Here is a 17,257-nt window from a genome sequence, read left to right as displayed (position 1 = left end):
CGCTCGGTCGGTCGTCGATCGTGGTTCCGCCGCCGCCGCTGGAAGTGAACTTCGGCAGTAGCTAAGTGCTCGTAAGAGGTTGCGTCACCAACCTCTTGGTATGGGCAATGCCTCCTTTAGCCGCGTTGTCCGTAAACTCGGTTCCTGGCCCTCTCCCTTTTCTCTCGTCCGCGAAAAGGCAACGAGCGCCGCTTGTGGCGGACGTCTGCAACCTAGATCACGTGCTGCGGCCTCTGAGATTACCTGGGCGTCTGTTGCCATCTCGGAGGCCCGCGATAACGCTAGCTAACAGCCGCCGGAAGTTAAAAAGGCAACGAGCGCTGCCTCACGGAATTTATGCTGAACTAAACTTCAACTAAGGGAACCGCCGCCGCAATCATAAAGCGAGCAACGCGACTGGCATCTAGTAAAGGAGGCATTGGCGATACATGGCCAACATGGCGCTCACTTCGGAGGTTGCGTGTGGCGAGCTTAATCCGTCGGAACTTGGGACGAAAACTTAGTAACGTCACAGCTATTTTTTTACTTCATGTAGCCCTTGTTCCGTAATTCTCCTTGCTATCTTGTTCTTGATTGCATGGAAGATATTGACTTAAACTTGAAAGCCTTCGCATGTGTAATGCGAATACGAGCAACTCGTGAATAGCGCGTACTTCGGAATTTCCAGGGGTCTGTTTTGGCACTGCCCGAAATCTACCCAGGACTTTTCAAACGTTTCACTTAATACGACTCTATCGACGCCGGCATGTGGCTGCGCTTTACTACCGATGCCCTTACAAATTAAGAGGTTCTCAACAGAAACAAATCACTGAAGGTAGTCACGGATGGACTCGAAAGGCAGGCTACATTGAGAAGCTCTTTTTCAACCAAAGGCATTTGTCCAGAATTTGGGCGGATCCAGGGTAAGATCAAAGAAGAGAGGGGAGTTCGGGGAAATGGCAAAAAGGGGGCGTCTAAGGAGTAGGTAGCAGGCCCCCAGGGCCACCTCTCTAGATCTGCCAGTAGTCCAGACTGACGCAAAGTGCCTAGTGTTAATTCGCCACGATGAAGCAGTTGAGAAAGCGCGAGCTTAAAAACACTATTAGAACCCATTCTTTTCCGAGTACTAATCCGGAAATGCGTTTTCTTGTTCTAATTATTCTACACTAGTCCTTCAGAATGACATGGGCTTCCCTCATTATCCTTGGCCATGTGGCCCCAGAGACAGGCAACTACTTTCCAAAGAATAAAGATAAAGCAGTCCATTAAGGACAGATTCTCTGTTTGCTTGGAAAAATAAGTGCCCAACTCATCCTGTGAATGAGAGCCCTTGGTTGAATGAAAGTTTCGAAGTCGAAATTAGTCGACTAATGAAAGTTTCGAAATGTTATATTAGTGAATATGTGTTGCTTCTAGGGCTAGCCTATATTCGCATGTATATCGTCACGTAAACTGTCTTTTCTTCCTGCTTAAGCAGTTTGTTTCATTCTTTCACACAATCACTGCCACAGCTCCTACTACAAGCAATGTAGCCCACAGCTTTTGCATAGTTGCTCCATTCTGTGAATGCATACACTGTCACAGCAGATCAGGTAGCAACGTACATAAAACGTTTACATATATTTCAGTTGGGAAGAGGCATATCAGAATGAGCTGAATAACTTCACAAACCATGGTGATGTGGGTGAAGTTTGGTAAGTGTTACCTCTCTAGTCAACTCCTCGTGCAAATGTTGCACCTTTTAAGGTGTAAATAATTCCACAGCAATAATTATAGCAGTTCATTACGGTGCATCGAGTCTCAAATGTGTGCCTGTTGATTTTCTGCCGGGAAGCAGATTCATTTAAGAAACTATTGAGCACATACTCTTAGAGAAAGGAAATGCCTGTGAGGATGATGATTGTTGACAGTGTTTGTGGTGCAAAAGATTAAGAGCGGAAAGAGGAAACGTAGAGGAAGAGCACTTTCTCTGTCTTTCTTTTTCTTTCCGAGCCTTTTGCGACCCACACATTGTACTTTGCAGAGGATGGTGATGCTAATTGTGTGATAGAATTTCACCCCAGAGTGTGCGAATTTCCAGTCCTATGCACATGACTTTAAGAACACTTTATTAGGGAGGTTTGAACTAGGGGATGCAAGCAGCCTGGGCAGAGTTTAGGATCTTGCGCATGTAAGTTGCTTGCATCCCCTTATCTAAAACTCTCTACATTTGGAAGCAAGGACTTCAAATTATTTACTGACTTCTTTATGCACGAACTATGTCCTGTGTACTAGCACCTTGTGGCATTGTGACTGTAGCAAAATGGCAGTTTGGCCCAGTTCGTTCATATTCTAACTTGTGAGCAGCACTAAAGAGCCTAGGCGCATACAATACATGGCACTGTTGCATGCACCTTTCATTGTAGCTTGTTTCTTTGATGCTGTAGCTACTTAACTATAGTCACTCATGTGCTCTAATCTATTTTATTGCGGTGGCAATTTTCCGCTTAAGTCGGAAGTTTCCAGCTTTTGTCAGCCAATGCAGGTCCCACATAGTTAACACCCAAATAGCTTCACTCATGCAATGTGCATGTAGTGACTTGCAAGAAATTACCAATCACATTGATATTGCCATAAAGCAATTCCAAGTATTGATATCTGGCAGCAGCCCATGCATTTTGGTCAAATTCCAAACTTGCTGCTTCTGTCCACATGGTGTCGTTTATGTTTCCTTAGAAGATTTCTGAATGCTTTCTTTAGGTTTGGCAGCAAGAATGAATGTCGTGTTGTCAGGTGGTTGCTGCAGCATGCTGAGAAAACGAGCCATATTCTGGACATCGGTTGTGGAAATGGGCACCTTCTTGTACACTTGGTTTGTTATTCTTCGTTTATGGTTCACCACATAATCACTTGAGGACATCATGAGCAGTGACATGGTTGAGCTGTGGTGTAAATAGGCTTGCATTAGTAATTTATTTGGGGCCACACATTTTTACTGTAATGTTTAAAAAGTTATTTAATACAAGGCAAAAGAGTAATTTAATAAGTACCTATTTACACAAAGTGCTTTCTGTAGCCCTCACCTTGTAAACTCAGTTGCAACTAAGTAAACAAAAATAATTGCAACTGATTTTGCTCGTTTGTTTTAATATCTGCAACTTTGACCTATGGTTTATCTTGGCATAAGTTTTGTGGCATGCAGGCTAACTTGTTGTTGAGCTATCATTTGGTTGTCATTTGGTATATAAACAACATTAAAACAACACAAAACATCAATCGCACAAATGAGACAAGGAAGTGAAAGAACAAAGCTCCAAATCGGTGCTTCATCTCTCTTTCTTGTCTCAGTTGTGTGTATGTGCCGTTCTCCATTTTAAACTTACACCATAGAGTCAAACACAAAAATTGAGTCCTGAACTGCATGAATAAGCATAATTTGTTGAATTCATTGGAAACATCAAGTCAACATAAATTCCTACCGGCCTTCTATAGGGTAAACCAAACTCTGTGAAATGAGCTCGATTGACAGTTAATTGTGCAGCTGGCCACAGTAACACAATAGGTACTGTAGACACCTTACAGAAGCAACGGTCTTCGGAGCCTGGCCTCACAGTTTATCAGCCCAGAAAGCCATGCCATTCAAGTGCTTCAGTACCTGAAGGCAACAGACTTGAGTGCCCGACTGTAGACATGTTGCACCTAGCTTAGTGCATGTTAAAGTGTGATGTAGACTCATGTCTTCTCTCTTTGTTTCACTCCCCCTCCCCACATGTAGGGTAGCAAACTGACTTAGTCTGGCTAACCTCCCTGCCTTTCCTTCCTCCCTTCTCTCTCTCTATTCACTTTCTCCATGCAGTTACTTACAGACTGCATGGCCTAGTTAGGCCACACCAGAAATTGCTACAAACATCATGTACAAACTTCAGCTGTCTGGATGTTGCCTTTCTAGTGGAGTAGCAAAAGGATGCATTTTCTTCAAGTAGCAGCAGCACATCACAGTGGCACGCCATGTTACTAAAGCATTTGGTTCATTGCACATTTCGGCTGACTGTGCACTGCAGCTTGTGTACGGTTCAAGTGGGTGCCCAGGTGGCTCCCTCACGCTGTACTTGAAGGACAATGTGGCGTAATTGCATAGATACCATGTGAAGCTTTGAGTGCCATGTTGCTGGAGCACAATAATTTGTGCGCATGCTGATGAGTGTATGACAAGCCTCCAATGCCTGCACGGTCCAGAATAAGATGTGCTCTCCTGTGCCATTCAGTCCTTTTCCTTGTCAGTGTGACCAGAAACAAGGTAGTGCTGCACTGTAAAGGCAGAGAGGTACCCTCGGGAGAAAACCATCACCAAAAATATCCTATGGCACAGCCATGCTGCATGGAATTCAAACGTGGGCTCTCCACTTCATTTTAAGCTCCTCAATTTTTTTTTCCACAACTCGAGTTTTCATACTTACAACTGCACATAACAGAAAGCAGAACCAAGAATAAAAATTCAGCAGACACACTTAGGACTGCTTATGTGTAGGAATGCGAAAGTATTATACCATATATAGACCTCGGAACGCTATGAATGCGCTAATGTTACACACTCATGGTGCAGCACCACGTCCCCCTCATTGGCTGCGCCACCTTGGGTCCTATAGCACACACACTAGGCTTCTCATTTAGTTGGCCACAAGTGTGGAGCCGCCGTGGCGTTGGGGAAGCGTGCTCGTCTCGCACCCACCCAGACCGAAATTTACCATATTTTCTATTCAAAGCCATTACATTACTTTGTTTACAGGAACCTCCCTGAGAAATTTGACATCAAACCGAGCATTTTTTTAATGTGTTTTTTGCTCTTTGTGCCATTGGCCATTTTTGGTACCATCTTTCAGTCACACTGAATACGATGGATTTTCACTCAGGGGGCATATAATGCTTTCACATTAAAATCGTTTTCTGTCTGACCAACTAAATGGTACAAAATAAAAATCCTATGCTTGTCACTTAAGCTTGTCAGGCCAGAAAGTACTTGGCATGTTAAACGGGCAATAAAAAGGGTTATAATTTTGGATAAAATTCTAATGGTACCTAGAATTAGTATAATAATACATCGATATTTTTCTAAGATTAATTAATGATACTGATAATGTTAATGATAGCGGTAAATTTTTTGTGTACAGAGGACTTGGCATGTGCCAGGTGTGACATAACAGATTATATATAAGGCATGCAGAATTGAGTGCATGGTTTATTCCTGCACATGGCCCTTCCCAGAAGTAAGGCTTGATGTGCAAACTGAGATTGTGAGCAGTGGTTGCTTTGTGTCAGAGATCTGGAATTTCAGAGGCAGAGAGGAGCCGAGAGGACTGAAGGAGAAAGGGTGCGTATACTGTTGTCGCAGTTGACTGTTCCCTGGGACATTACAGGCCTACGAAGGTTGGATTTTGCCTGAATTTTCTGTAATGGATGAATTAATGAACAAATGTCTTCTACTGCCATTCAATGTTTGTAGCATGCACCTCATAAAATTGGACCTTTCTTAGGCCAAAGAAGGCTTCACCAACCTGACAGGAGTTGACTACGTTGAGAATGCGGTGATCCTTGCAAAGGAATTGGCAGCCAAGGAAGCAGTTTCTGTCCTTTTCGAGGTGAGCCCATTTTGAGTTTATTGCATGTGGAGAAACACATTTTCACAAAGGTTGCGCTCCTTGCTTGTCAAGATCAGATGTGCAGCAGAAGTGAAATACGAGTGCATTTCTGGAGCACATTTTTTCGAAAGTTGGTGCAGTAATTACATGAGCCTACACATTGATAAATTCAACAGGAATCAGCTTGACCATTTATAGCTGTTCTAGAAAATTTACTCACAAACTAATCGCTTCACCTGCTGCAGTTGAGGTGTCGTTCTGCTGAACATTAGGTCGCGGGTTCGATTCTCAGCCAGGGTGACTAGGTACATTTCAATAGACACAAAATCCAAGAACACTCATGTGCGTAGATATACAAATGGCCAAAACTAATTGAGAGCATTCCACTTATATCATACCATGTGTTGTATTGGCACATTGAGCCCCATAATCTGGTTTGAAACTAATTGCTTCTCTGAACAAAAGAACACTATAGTAAATATTGGCTCCAATCTTGTGTGTACTGTTTCCTGTGCTTCCGATGAAATCCCTGAAATCAATAGGTCACATTATGAATATTGTTTTGCCCACAGCTATGGGCAAGTTCTCTACATATAGGGCAATTGTTTATGAAAAACCTTGCTCATATTTGGCAAAAGGATCTCTTTCTGAAGTGCGCAAACTTCTAAAGGGCACATTGCAAATAGGCGACCGACTGCTTGTTAGGGTTATGCACTTCTCTCTAATTGGAGAACAGACAGGACATGGAGTCACCACCCAAAGTTACCCGGTGAGGGTATGCAGTGAGCCCATCAGATGACCCCTGTGCACAGGCATGGTAGCGTGCATGTGGGCCTGCCAGCGAAGCGGGCACCTTTAAGCAGCAACATCCAAAATGGGCAGGCATTATCGAGGCACACTTAAATTATTTATTATCTCCTATGGAGGTTCAATTTTGATGCTGTGACATTACTGTCATTACTGTCATGTCATTACTGACATTACTGACATTAGATTTATAGCATGACACCTATTGGTTTTGGTTTTGTGCTGCATAAACCTACGAAAATGTCCTAATTTGTTCTTTGAGTCAAATTGGCACTATATAGGGCGCACAAAAACAAGTAAGCATTTGCTTAGACTCTAGTCATTGTTGATTTACAAGTTTGGAAAAGTAAGAAGCATATTGAAATTGCTAAGAAACAATGTGGTGGTGTAGTGCAAGTTGTACATCAGAATGCTTGTCTGACACTAATTTTTGTTGTTTTATAACTAGCACAGCTGTAATAGCAATTGTGTAAAGCATTTTCTATCTGTGCTTCCTCTTACGTTTGAAGCACTGAAGAAGCGTGTTGGTAATCATGGTCTTTACTGCATGTCCTGCATGTTGCTTTGCTGCACTCATTGGCAAGAGCAATCTGCAGCAAGTGTCATTGGAAGCTCCCATCTGCCGTTTCGTGAATGACACTGGGTAATACCTACAAGTGGCATCGGTGCTGTTCTCATGTTGGCGCAAGTGTAATAGCAATTCAGGATTGACAACACACTTTTCTTGGTAGCAGCCATGTGGAGCTTGATAAAGGCACTGCACCCAGGATCACAAACTTGCTGTGTAAGCAGAAAGAAGCCTCACTTCCATGCGTTACAGACATGATCACATGATGTGAAGCTGAATTTCAATTATAGTACTATGAAGCTTCTATTTAATTTGGCTGCACACCATGATTTGCAAGACACAGTGAATACCTACTCGTAGTGGAGTGCTGTTGACATGTTGGTTATTAAAGGTGAAATAAATGGCCCATTTCCAGCACAGTTCTTGAGATTGTGTCTCAGGGATGCATTCCTTGTGTGCAAGATGCAAAGGGCTGCTGTTAGTATTGCCAACTGCTGCAGAAAATCTATTTGCTATTGGTGGTGCAGTTGATGTGATGTATTACAAGTTGGCGAGATTGTTTAATAATTTGATTTTGTCAGTTCCCATGCATTTTTCTTCCAAAGCTTCAGTAGTAATATTCAATTAGCCATGGTATAATGAGGACAAGTTGTCTCCATTATACTTATTACAACTTTATCGCACATCGGCACATTTGCGTGAGAGGGAGCGCCTGATTTATGAATATGGCAGCTCTGTAACATTTAGATATTGCTAAGCTTTCTCTTCTCGTGGTGGTTTTCCAAGGTGGGCGACATTCTTGAACAGGACCTGCAATGTCCCAGTTTCTCAAGGAAATACGACTTCGTCTTGGACAAAGGTCAGCATTTTTCGTATGCTGTGTGAAGGATTTGCACCTGCAGGAAGCAACCTAGCTCTCTTGCTGTGGTGAAATTGTGTCAAAAGGCGAACAAAGTACACATGTTAGTACTGCAATTTAGTTTTCACATGGCAGTGTGCATCTGAGCTTGGCTGCATGTGAAGGCTTCACAAATTAGGATTGAAAAAGGTTCCTCATTGCATACTTTTTAGATTATATAAATGTGAACAGTGCACATATTTTTGTCCGTTCATTGCAGGGGTCATATCTGCAGTGCTAAATTGTTAGGCTAAATTAAAGGCAATAAACATGCTCACATACGCTTGTTTTATACATAAGAAAATGTTTCACGAAGTAGATGAGCTCATTATCAAGATGTACCAGTCATCTGTCTGCCCTGTCAGTAACCCGTGCACTAAGTGGTGTAATGGTTTGACGCTTGTCTTGCAGGAACGTATGATGCTATCAGCCTCTGTCCAGACAATCCGCAGAAAAAACGCAAGTGCTACCTTGAAGTTCTGTCACAAATCCTTGCAACTGGAGGCCATTTTGTGATTGTGTCATGCAACTGGACACAGCAGGAACTGACAGCACACTTCAAGAGAGGTTGGTCTATCACATGAACTGTTAAGATGTATAAGCAAGCACACTATACTGTTCTAGTAAGACTGATTGGCATTCTGGCAAAGACAGCTGCATGTGGTTCTTGGCCATCACCTGCTTACTCTTTTGCTTTCTTTTAGTTATTCTTTTTACAGTTTGACTTCCATTAATTTGATCTTGACAGGACCAACAATATTGATGAAATCATACGGCGGCTCAAATTAAGCAAGACGCAGAAAGAATGCCAAAACACATTACTGGTTCATCGCCAGCGTTTTCCCGATTCTAATACGCCCTCGAATCAAATGTGTACCCACTTTCTATGTGACCAAAACAGCAACTAACGTAGAAATGACGTTAAAGTTCCTACACAAATTAAAAATGTAATGCGCGCCCGATTTATTAGCAAGAAAAATGTGCTGCACAATGGTGGTCAGTTTCCTAAAGTGAGTTTCGTCACACCACATTTGTGTCCTGCCGTATAACATACAAACAAAGCGAAGGTGGTTTAGGTTTCGTATCCCATTATACTTTGCCTAAAGGTGGTTGAGCGAAGGGGAAACATGATGACAAAAGAAGGCACATTGGATGGACAGGCAAGGCACATTGGATGGACTGGCGATCTCGTTGTCCTGTAACCGTTATTATGTCGGGCAAACAGGACAGCATATACAGAGAAAGCTTTAGTGTGCCCAGTATTCCACTAAACAGGTGGAGCACCGCATGAGCGGGGGTAAATGCAAGCAGCCAGAGCTGTGCCACCACCTTGTGGTGCAGAGCTCGACCAGACAAACACAAGCATATATTGCAGTAAACAAGTAGTGTGTTCTACTTTGCTGCTGGTGTAAATTTTAAGCAGTGGTGTATTTGTAAACACATGTTTACGCCCCCGCTCACCTGGTATCCCACCTGTTTAGCAGAATACCGGAGGACGCGCTAAAGCTCTATAATGGACGGCTAAAAGAGCATGGCGACAAGGCTAATAAAATGCTACCTCACAGTTTTTCTGGCACTGAATTTCCAGAGGTGTGGGTTTCAATAAAATAGTTATTGATAGGAGAAAAAGGTGTTTGACGATTACGATACTCCTTAATGCGAAATTTGAGTGCAGCTCAATACGTGTTTCCATTTTGCGATATATTGAGGCAAAGAATTTGAGACCGAAATCACGACATCAACTGGCAGTGGGCCAGTACCATCAGCGCCTTCGCAGAGGGAGCAGCAGTTTGGGAATGCTGGGATGATGGGTGGTATCAAAGCCAACTGTGGGGAGGAGATGATGACGAACGCATGAGCAGTGGCACAAGCACAGTTCTCGCTCTACAAGAAGAGGCCCAGAGGCGGTTCACACCGGTCCTGGAAGCCAGCAACAGAGAGCCACATTACATTATTCAACGGTAAGGGCTCCCCAGTACCGCGGGTAGACACTATCAGGGTCCTAGGAATGTTTATTGAGTCGAACGGGGCCAATGGAGCCGCCCTCAAACGCATTTGTTCCAAGACCGAAAGCACCCTCGGCCTGATCCGAAGAATCGCCAATAGGTACTGCGGAATCAAGGAAGACAATCTGATCCGGATTATCTACGCCTTCGTGCTATGCCACCTCGCTTATTCAGGGGCTATGCACAAATGGCTCGTATCGGAGCGCAACAAGATCAATGCCTTAATCAGAAGAGTCTTCAAGCTTGCCGTCGGCCTTCCCATCCGAACGCACACAAAAGACCTCCTCAATTTGGGAATTCACAACACGTTCGAAGAAATCGTTGAAGCCCAAGAATTTTCCCAGTTTGTCAGACTCTCCGGTACCCCAGCGGGCCGAGCCATACTTAGCAAGCTGGGACGTAACCCCATGGTCGTCAGTCTCGACGCTGTGAAGCTGCCCAGCGACGTAAGGTCCAAGATTTACATACACAGGATGCCACGAAATATGCATCTCACCTACAACGAAGGACGAAGGCGAGCCAGGGGTAAAGCTCTGCTCGCGAGTGCCCACTTGAACAAGGACCGAACATGCTTCGTAGACGCTGCTTCCTACGTTCAAGAAGAGGCCTTCTCCTCAGTGGTTATCGACTGTGATGCTAAAATCCTTAGCTGCGCTACCGTCCGCACTTCTAATTCCAGCGTTGCAGAGCAAGTTGCTATTGCTCTTGCATTGACGGACAGTGTACATGACACGATTTATTCGGATTCTAAGGCCACTGTCAGGGCCTTTCAGATGGGAATGGTGGCTCCCCAGGCCCTACGAATCATCCAAAGTGCCAAAGACATGAAACATCACTCTTTGGCCTGGTTCCCTGCGCACCTTGGAACCATTGAGGGTGCCTCGATCATCCCCAACGAGGAGGCGCACTCGGCTGCATGAGGTTTGACTGACCGTGCGCCGGGCAACGCGTCCTCTCCTGGGCGACCCGAGCCTCTCTGCTCATACAACGAAATCTGCAAATACAATTATCTGTCAAGAAGAGTCCTACCTCCGCCGCACTCCTCGCTGTGCAGGGCCCAGGCAGTCACTCTCAGACTTCTGCAAACAAGCACTTACCCGAGCCCCGCGGCGCTGCACACAATGTACCCCGAACGGTTCCCAAGCCCGGACTGCCCTCTTTGTGGTGACTATGCGGACCTCGAACATGTCCTGTGGGGCTGCGCCTCTGCCAGTCCCCCTTTCACTCAAGAGGAAATGAAGAAGCTGATTAGGGCCCACGATCAGACCTCTCAAACCCTGGCAGTCCAGAGGGCTCGCGACAGTGCCGTCAGGTTCCACCTGATGGTCCCCGAGTGGGCCTAGCCAGGTGGTGTGGCGTTTGCTTACGTCTATAGTGGACAAAATAAAGTTGTTTCACTCACTCACTCACTCACTCACTCACTCACTCACTCACTCACTCACTCACTCACTCACTCACTCACTCACTCACTCACTCACACACTCACTCACTCACTCACTCACTCACTCACTCACTCACTCACTCACTCACTCACTCACTCACTCACTCACTCACTCACTCACTCACTCACTCACTCACTCACGCCAAGGGATGTCGATGAGTTGGCTGTGGAAGATGATGAGTGCACAAGCATGTTTGTGCGGTTAAGCAGACACTCAACATAGGAATGGGCACCTAGGAGCTGCACTCTGAAGAATGTGAAGTCACTTGACTAATAATTGAAGCCTAGCAAGTTGGACTATATCTGTGATGCATGTGTCAGTAAAGCTTTCTTAACCTTTACTGAAAAAGAATTGAATTTTCAGCACATATTCCTGGTTTTTAGTGTGAAGTGACACAGACGAAGACTGGAAGAAGACAGAACAAGCACTTTTGTTTGTCATTTCTCAATTCTTTTGGGTGCTCTGCTTGGTTCCTTCCAGGTTTATTATTATTATTATTATTATTATTATTATTATTATTATTATTATTATTATTATTGTTGTTGTTGTTGTTGTTGTTGTTGTTGTTGTTGTTGTTGTTGTTGTTGTTGTTGTAATGTGACTCACATGACCTGTGATATCGTTCACTGAAGGTACTTTTGTTCGGCTCGGCAAAGGAATTAAACATCACTGCCTGCCTATGCATCCAATGTGTTGTCTTTCGTCTTTTTGTTTCCCTGCGCTCAACCACCAGCTCTACCAATATACCACACCGCCACCCTTGCTGATTATACTGTGCAGGCAATATTCAGCCCAATTTTCATTTTACGAGAAGGTGCATATTAGAATTGGGTAAATACCATAATCGGACATTGGTGAGGTATAATTATTGCTTGAATATCTTCCTTGGGCAGGATGCAAATGGGCGTTTTCGACAGGAGATGACATGCGTTCAACGCATTCACTGTCCCCTAATCTCGACCAAGACAGACGCGGCCACTGAAGGGGTCACTATTGGGTCACCATAGGTGACGGGCATGTGCGTGCTGACTGGTCAGGTTCTAATTAACCGGCGAAGGCCCATTTCAGGATTAAAATATCAGAAGTTTGGGCCCATAGAAACACATGGGCACTAGCCGGGACCTTTGGGCGTAATTGAATTTACTGAATAATTGAATTAATCGGATTCAAATTAACGAAAGTCTGCTATACAAAGTAAATTTGGGCCTGTCTTTCTAGCCAAATCACTCGCAGGATTCTCAATCTGTTTGTCATGTTTTATTGGGCTTGGACTTTTTACTCTTTTTTCTTACTTTTTCTGAAAATGATGACCTGGAATATACTTCGGCCTTCATGAGTCTTTCCAATCAGAATGACACACGAAGTTAAAGTGTACCCCTGATTAGAAATGGTGAGACTGAGGTTATCATCACTGATTAGCTTCAATGCTTTGGAGAAGTCGTATTCGAAAGAAGAAAAGGTTATTTTCTATGCTGAACACATTATATTGATGGAGTCAAATTATTGAAAGCAGTAAAACAGCGCTAAACAACAGGACGAGAATGGGGACTCAGACACCAGCGCTGACTAACAGCCAAGTGTCTTTATTCTTTCAGTCAGCATATATATATATACTCCGCCGCTATATATGCTGACTGAAAGAATAAAGGCACTTGGTTGTTAGTCAGCGCTGTTGTCTGTGTCCCTCTCCTCGTCCTGTTGTTTAGCGCTGTTTTACTGCTCGTAATCATGAACCAACCAGCCCAAATGCGTACTTTTCTGTATTGAAAGCAGCTGCGACAATAATTAACATTTTTATTTGTTTAGATTTAGGTTGTGCTACTTATTTGTATTTATTTTAAAATGACTGTTTGTCTGTTAGCTCTGTTTTGTATGACCTCCATGGTGCTAGAAAATGCACGTGATGGCTGCTGAAATGCTAGCTGTGACCTATGTGAACTGCTTGGGCACTGCCTGAGACATCAAATACATTGGGTTGCACATTGGGCTGCCGCATCAAGATTGGGATCTGAAGAAAATTCAACACCAGCGATGTTTTCTGAGGGTCTTCAGGATGTAGTATCATTTTGTTCGTTGTGTTGCAATTATTGGTTTGTTGTCTATTTTATTTTCTCACACTCCTTCTGTTTGAATAGCACTTTATGGTATGCTTTCCATAAAATATTTATAGAGGAACATCCTTTTAGTTAGCCCTTATGATTCTTTGTTAGTCCTTTCTTCTCGTGTGGACCTTAGTTATGCACCCTGAAATGATTGAGCCAATATGTTGCAAGAATTGAAGTTTTGAGACAGTGGAGTTGTAATTTAATTTGTCTCCAAGGGGCACTGCCATTCTGTGGCAATAGCGGTGGTCCCATTTTCTTTTCCCACTGTGTGCACACTCGGCTTGTTTCCTTTGAGTTCTGCTCTGTTGGTGAAGCAGACTTCAAGAAAAGGCAACCTGTAAGCTGCACTGCTAAGGCTCATTTCTTTCTAAAATGGAGCCCTAAAAGATATATTGAAAAGTCATCACCTCTTAGTGCAAATTGTTATACAACATGTTTCTGAACGTGTTGGTACCAATTTTGGCTTGACTGAGACTAGTCAAATTCTTAACCTCAATACAAGTGCTTAGGAAATTACTAAAGCTATGGTAAGCAGTGTCTCACGCATTTGAAGTGATGGATGTGATAAAAGATCACAACTTTTAAATCCAGCAAATACAAACCTCATTATAGTGAAGTCATATCCAATGCAAAAATTGACTTCGTCATATCCAATATTCGTTATAAGCGTGCATTTGTTGCACACTCATGTCAGTGAGATTTTACACTTACTTTGTCATATCCGTGTTCATTATATTAACATATGACTGTACATTCTTTTGCTAATGGATTTAGACAATCTTATACAAATGGGAACAGAGAATAATAACTGAAAGAACAGGAAGCACAATATTGTTCATATTTTAGCTGCCTGCAACATGTTTTGTTCAAACCTGAAAAACACACTGGAATAAGTGCAGTGCATTTCACTGAGTATATTCCCGATGAAATTATTTAAAAATTACCTATAGTGATGACAAAGCTAGCTCAGTGTTTGCTTTCCTCCTCAACACAATGTTTGCTCTCATTCATTCCAAGTGAATATGCTAGCAAACTGACCAGCTACAATTTGTATATTGCAACATGTGCCAAAATGAATTACTTAAGAATCTAATTAGTGAATTTATGCTTATTAGTTGATTGTACATTGCAGTTTATTCTGAAAGTAATGTCCACCTAGACTAGAATTATCCCATTGCCACAGGCAATATTTAAAGATTCTGTATAGTCTAAAAGAAAGATTAGAAAAAAAATACAGCCAATATACTGCATGTGCAAGCCTTCATTATATTAGTATATGACAATGTGGGATCTAGAAATTGGTCATAATTATCATAGCGAAATACGTTTTGTTGAACTTCACTCGAATAACTTATTCAATGTATCCCTGAACGATTTAAAGGTTTACACACTTGTAAAAAGCAATTATTCGCATTCACTCAAATGAATCTCTACAGGAACGACAACTTTCTTAACATACTGTACTTTGAAATCTTTTCAAGTGATGTTATTGCTTTGGTAGAGCTTCATGCAGTTGCAAATTTTCAAAGATGTGGCGCCCTACTCAATTGGCGCCCGTTGGTGGAAGCTTCTCATCCTTGGGGCACACAAAATTGGTCACTGACATGTGCACTGAGTAGTCTTTTCTTTTTTTTTCCCCTAATACGACTGTGGTAAATGCCAACCCTGCTGCTATCTTCAACACTGAATTGAAAATTCACATCAAGTGCTTAGCTTTGTAGAACTGAAAGGGACAAGCGTTCATTGGCTTCGGGTCTCCCATCCATGGATACCAGGTGTGACAGTGGGTCATGATGCTTTAGAATGCTGCTCCGCAAGACAGTGGGAGAGCTGCTTGAGCATACTGTCATGCATTTCATGGGTTGAAGTCTGGTGCTATTTCTTGCACCATTGCACGAGCCAGTCCTTGACCCATGCAGCCCATGTACCATCCTCTGAAGATGCACCTTATTTTTCCATAATTTTCAGCAAGCCTGCGCTTTCAAGGCCATTGTGGCATAAAGTTTCCAGCAACAGTTACGAGCCCTGGTGCTGTAATTGTTTAGCTACCATGAGAATGATGGGCTTGTCTTACCTTCATGCTTGGCGCATTAAACATTCTTGTGGCATTACTTACTGTGCTTTAAAATTTCCAAGAAAGGATATTTTTCTAAATGTATGAAGGCTTCTATGCACATGCATAATCATTGCAAATTGGTGCACTAATAATGTGCTGTTCTCTTGATAGCCGTCGACTTTCCAAGTCACAAAACCATTTCAAGTCGGAATGATCAAGTTGAATAGGATGCCCAGTCATTGCCATGCTCGCTGCGCCACCACATTTGCCGGTCACTAGCACCAGAGTTCCCTCCAGTAAATTTTTGGAGGAAGCTGTGTGCATTGCAAGACCTTTTGCCGTTTTTGCATACACGTGTGCCTCACTTTCTGTCTTCGCCGGTTTTCTTTTGCAGAGCTTGTGCTCTCGGATACCATACCAACGCCCACATTTTCATTTGGTGGCAGCCAAGGGAAATCTGTGACTGCACTGGTTTTTGTGTCCAAGTCTCCCATGGAAAAACCTTGACAGCACACATCTGTCTGCTTTTCGTTAAAGGCAGTTTTGCTAAATGTGTTAGACCCACTTTCTCAATGGGCAGCCAAGCCAGCTTTGGAGCGTATGCCTGAGCTGCCCTGTAACAAGCCTGTAATCATGCAACGTTCAATTTGGCAAATCATTTCTGCAGAAGCCCGCAAGTCGGAAGAAAGTTCACGAAAGGAAAAAACTGTCATCCACCTGACTGTAGCACAGAGCTACAAAGAAAACCCATACAAGTGCATCCCGGACCAGGACAAATTTTTCTTCAACTACAAAGCTTCTTTTCTGAGAACCCACATGGATGTCCTTTGTAGCTTCGTGCTACAAGACGGGTGGATGTGAAGTTTTTTTACTCCCCATTTCAAAAGCTCAATTTTGGTGCACCTGTGGAGTGCATGCCTGCCGCAGATAAAACGAACAAATATGTATTCGCTTCACCATGTGGCAGCTACCCAGAAACAAAGAATTCAACTGCAAAAACTTTTCCATCATGCTTGCCTAGTTTTGCTTTAACCCACCTTTGCCACTTTCATTGGCTGTATCATGTCTGCACCATTTCGTGTGCCAACCTTGGTTGGTTCTGATGTGACAAGCCCTCCATTCATCATTTAACCCTCTGAGGGTCGATTTTTTTCGCCATATGCAACCGCTCAGGGTTGTTTTATTGCAGATTCCAATATTCTTGGGGACTTATTTTGAAAAAAAAAATGCCATACTTTTTCTAGGGTGATCGTAAAGTGAGAAAAAAATATTTTGCATTGGTATATATGTACTCTTCATGAATAGTAACAATAAAAAAGGAAATAAACTTACAAAAATAAAAAAATGATGCATTGTTATACACATAGTTCAAGGCATTGAAAATGCGCACACAAAAATATTTCCCAAGATTCTCTTACACTAATACGTACATCCATAGCATAATCAAACTGCATAGGGGCACAAACTCAAGAAAAGTGTGGTTGTGCGCCCGTCAAAAAAGCAAAACGTGTGGCTAACTTCCGCTAATCTTCATCTTATTGCCAACCAGAGTCAAATAGTTTTCGCGAGCTCTCTAAAAACAAAACAAAAAAAGCAACGGAAAGCATGCACGGCGGCATCCTTTCTATGGACACCCCTATGAGCACTAAATGAGCGAGAAAGAAGCGGTTGCCCTTTGAGCGATTAGATAGATAGATAGAATAAACTTTAATGTCCAACGGAAAAGGTGATCTACCCACCCCCCGACACGCAGGTCAGGGGGCGAGTGCCACCGCCTCAGA

At 43.1% G+C, this 17,257-nt stretch overlaps 1 protein-coding gene across 1 annotated transcript; it reads left to right on the top strand.

Annotated features, from left to right (window-relative positions):
* The first annotated feature begins 188 nt into the window (after window positions 1-188).
* Window positions 189-16,719, top strand: LOC135921813 (EEF1A lysine methyltransferase 2). The gene is made up of 7 exons (XM_065456152.1): window positions 189-502; window positions 1,608-1,673; window positions 2,719-2,830; window positions 5,490-5,594; window positions 7,756-7,828; window positions 8,279-8,434; window positions 15,871-16,719. The coding sequence occupies exons 1-7, from the start codon at window positions 429-431 to the stop codon at window positions 15,981-15,983; spliced, it is 699 nt and encodes a 232-aa protein (XP_065312224.1). The 5' UTR covers window positions 189-428; the 3' UTR covers window positions 15,984-16,719.
* The last annotated feature ends 538 nt before the right edge of the window (window positions 16,720-17,257 follow it).

This window comes from Dermacentor albipictus, chromosome 6 (assembly GCF_038994185.2).
Source record: "Dermacentor albipictus isolate Rhodes 1998 colony chromosome 6, USDA_Dalb.pri_finalv2, whole genome shotgun sequence".
NCBI classification, from domain to species: Eukaryota; Metazoa; Arthropoda; class Arachnida; order Ixodida; family Ixodidae; genus Dermacentor; species Dermacentor albipictus.
The sequence above is the reverse complement of the archived record's forward strand: the minus strand, read 5'-3'. Positions and strand labels throughout refer to the sequence as shown.

Excerpts from the sequence above, each read along its gene's own strand:
- LOC135921813 (XM_065456152.1), top strand. The coding sequence starts at position 429 with ATGGCCAACATGGCGCTCACTTCGGAGGTTGCGTGTGGCGAGCTTAAT. Across the intron at positions 1,674-2,718 it reads GGTGATGTGGGTGAAGTTTG|GTTTGGCAGCAAGAATGAAT; the intron begins GTAAGTGTTACC and ends TGCTTTCTTTAG. Across the intron at positions 7,829-8,278 it reads CGACTTCGTCTTGGACAAAG|GAACGTATGATGCTATCAGC; the intron begins GTCAGCATTTTT and ends CTTGTCTTGCAG.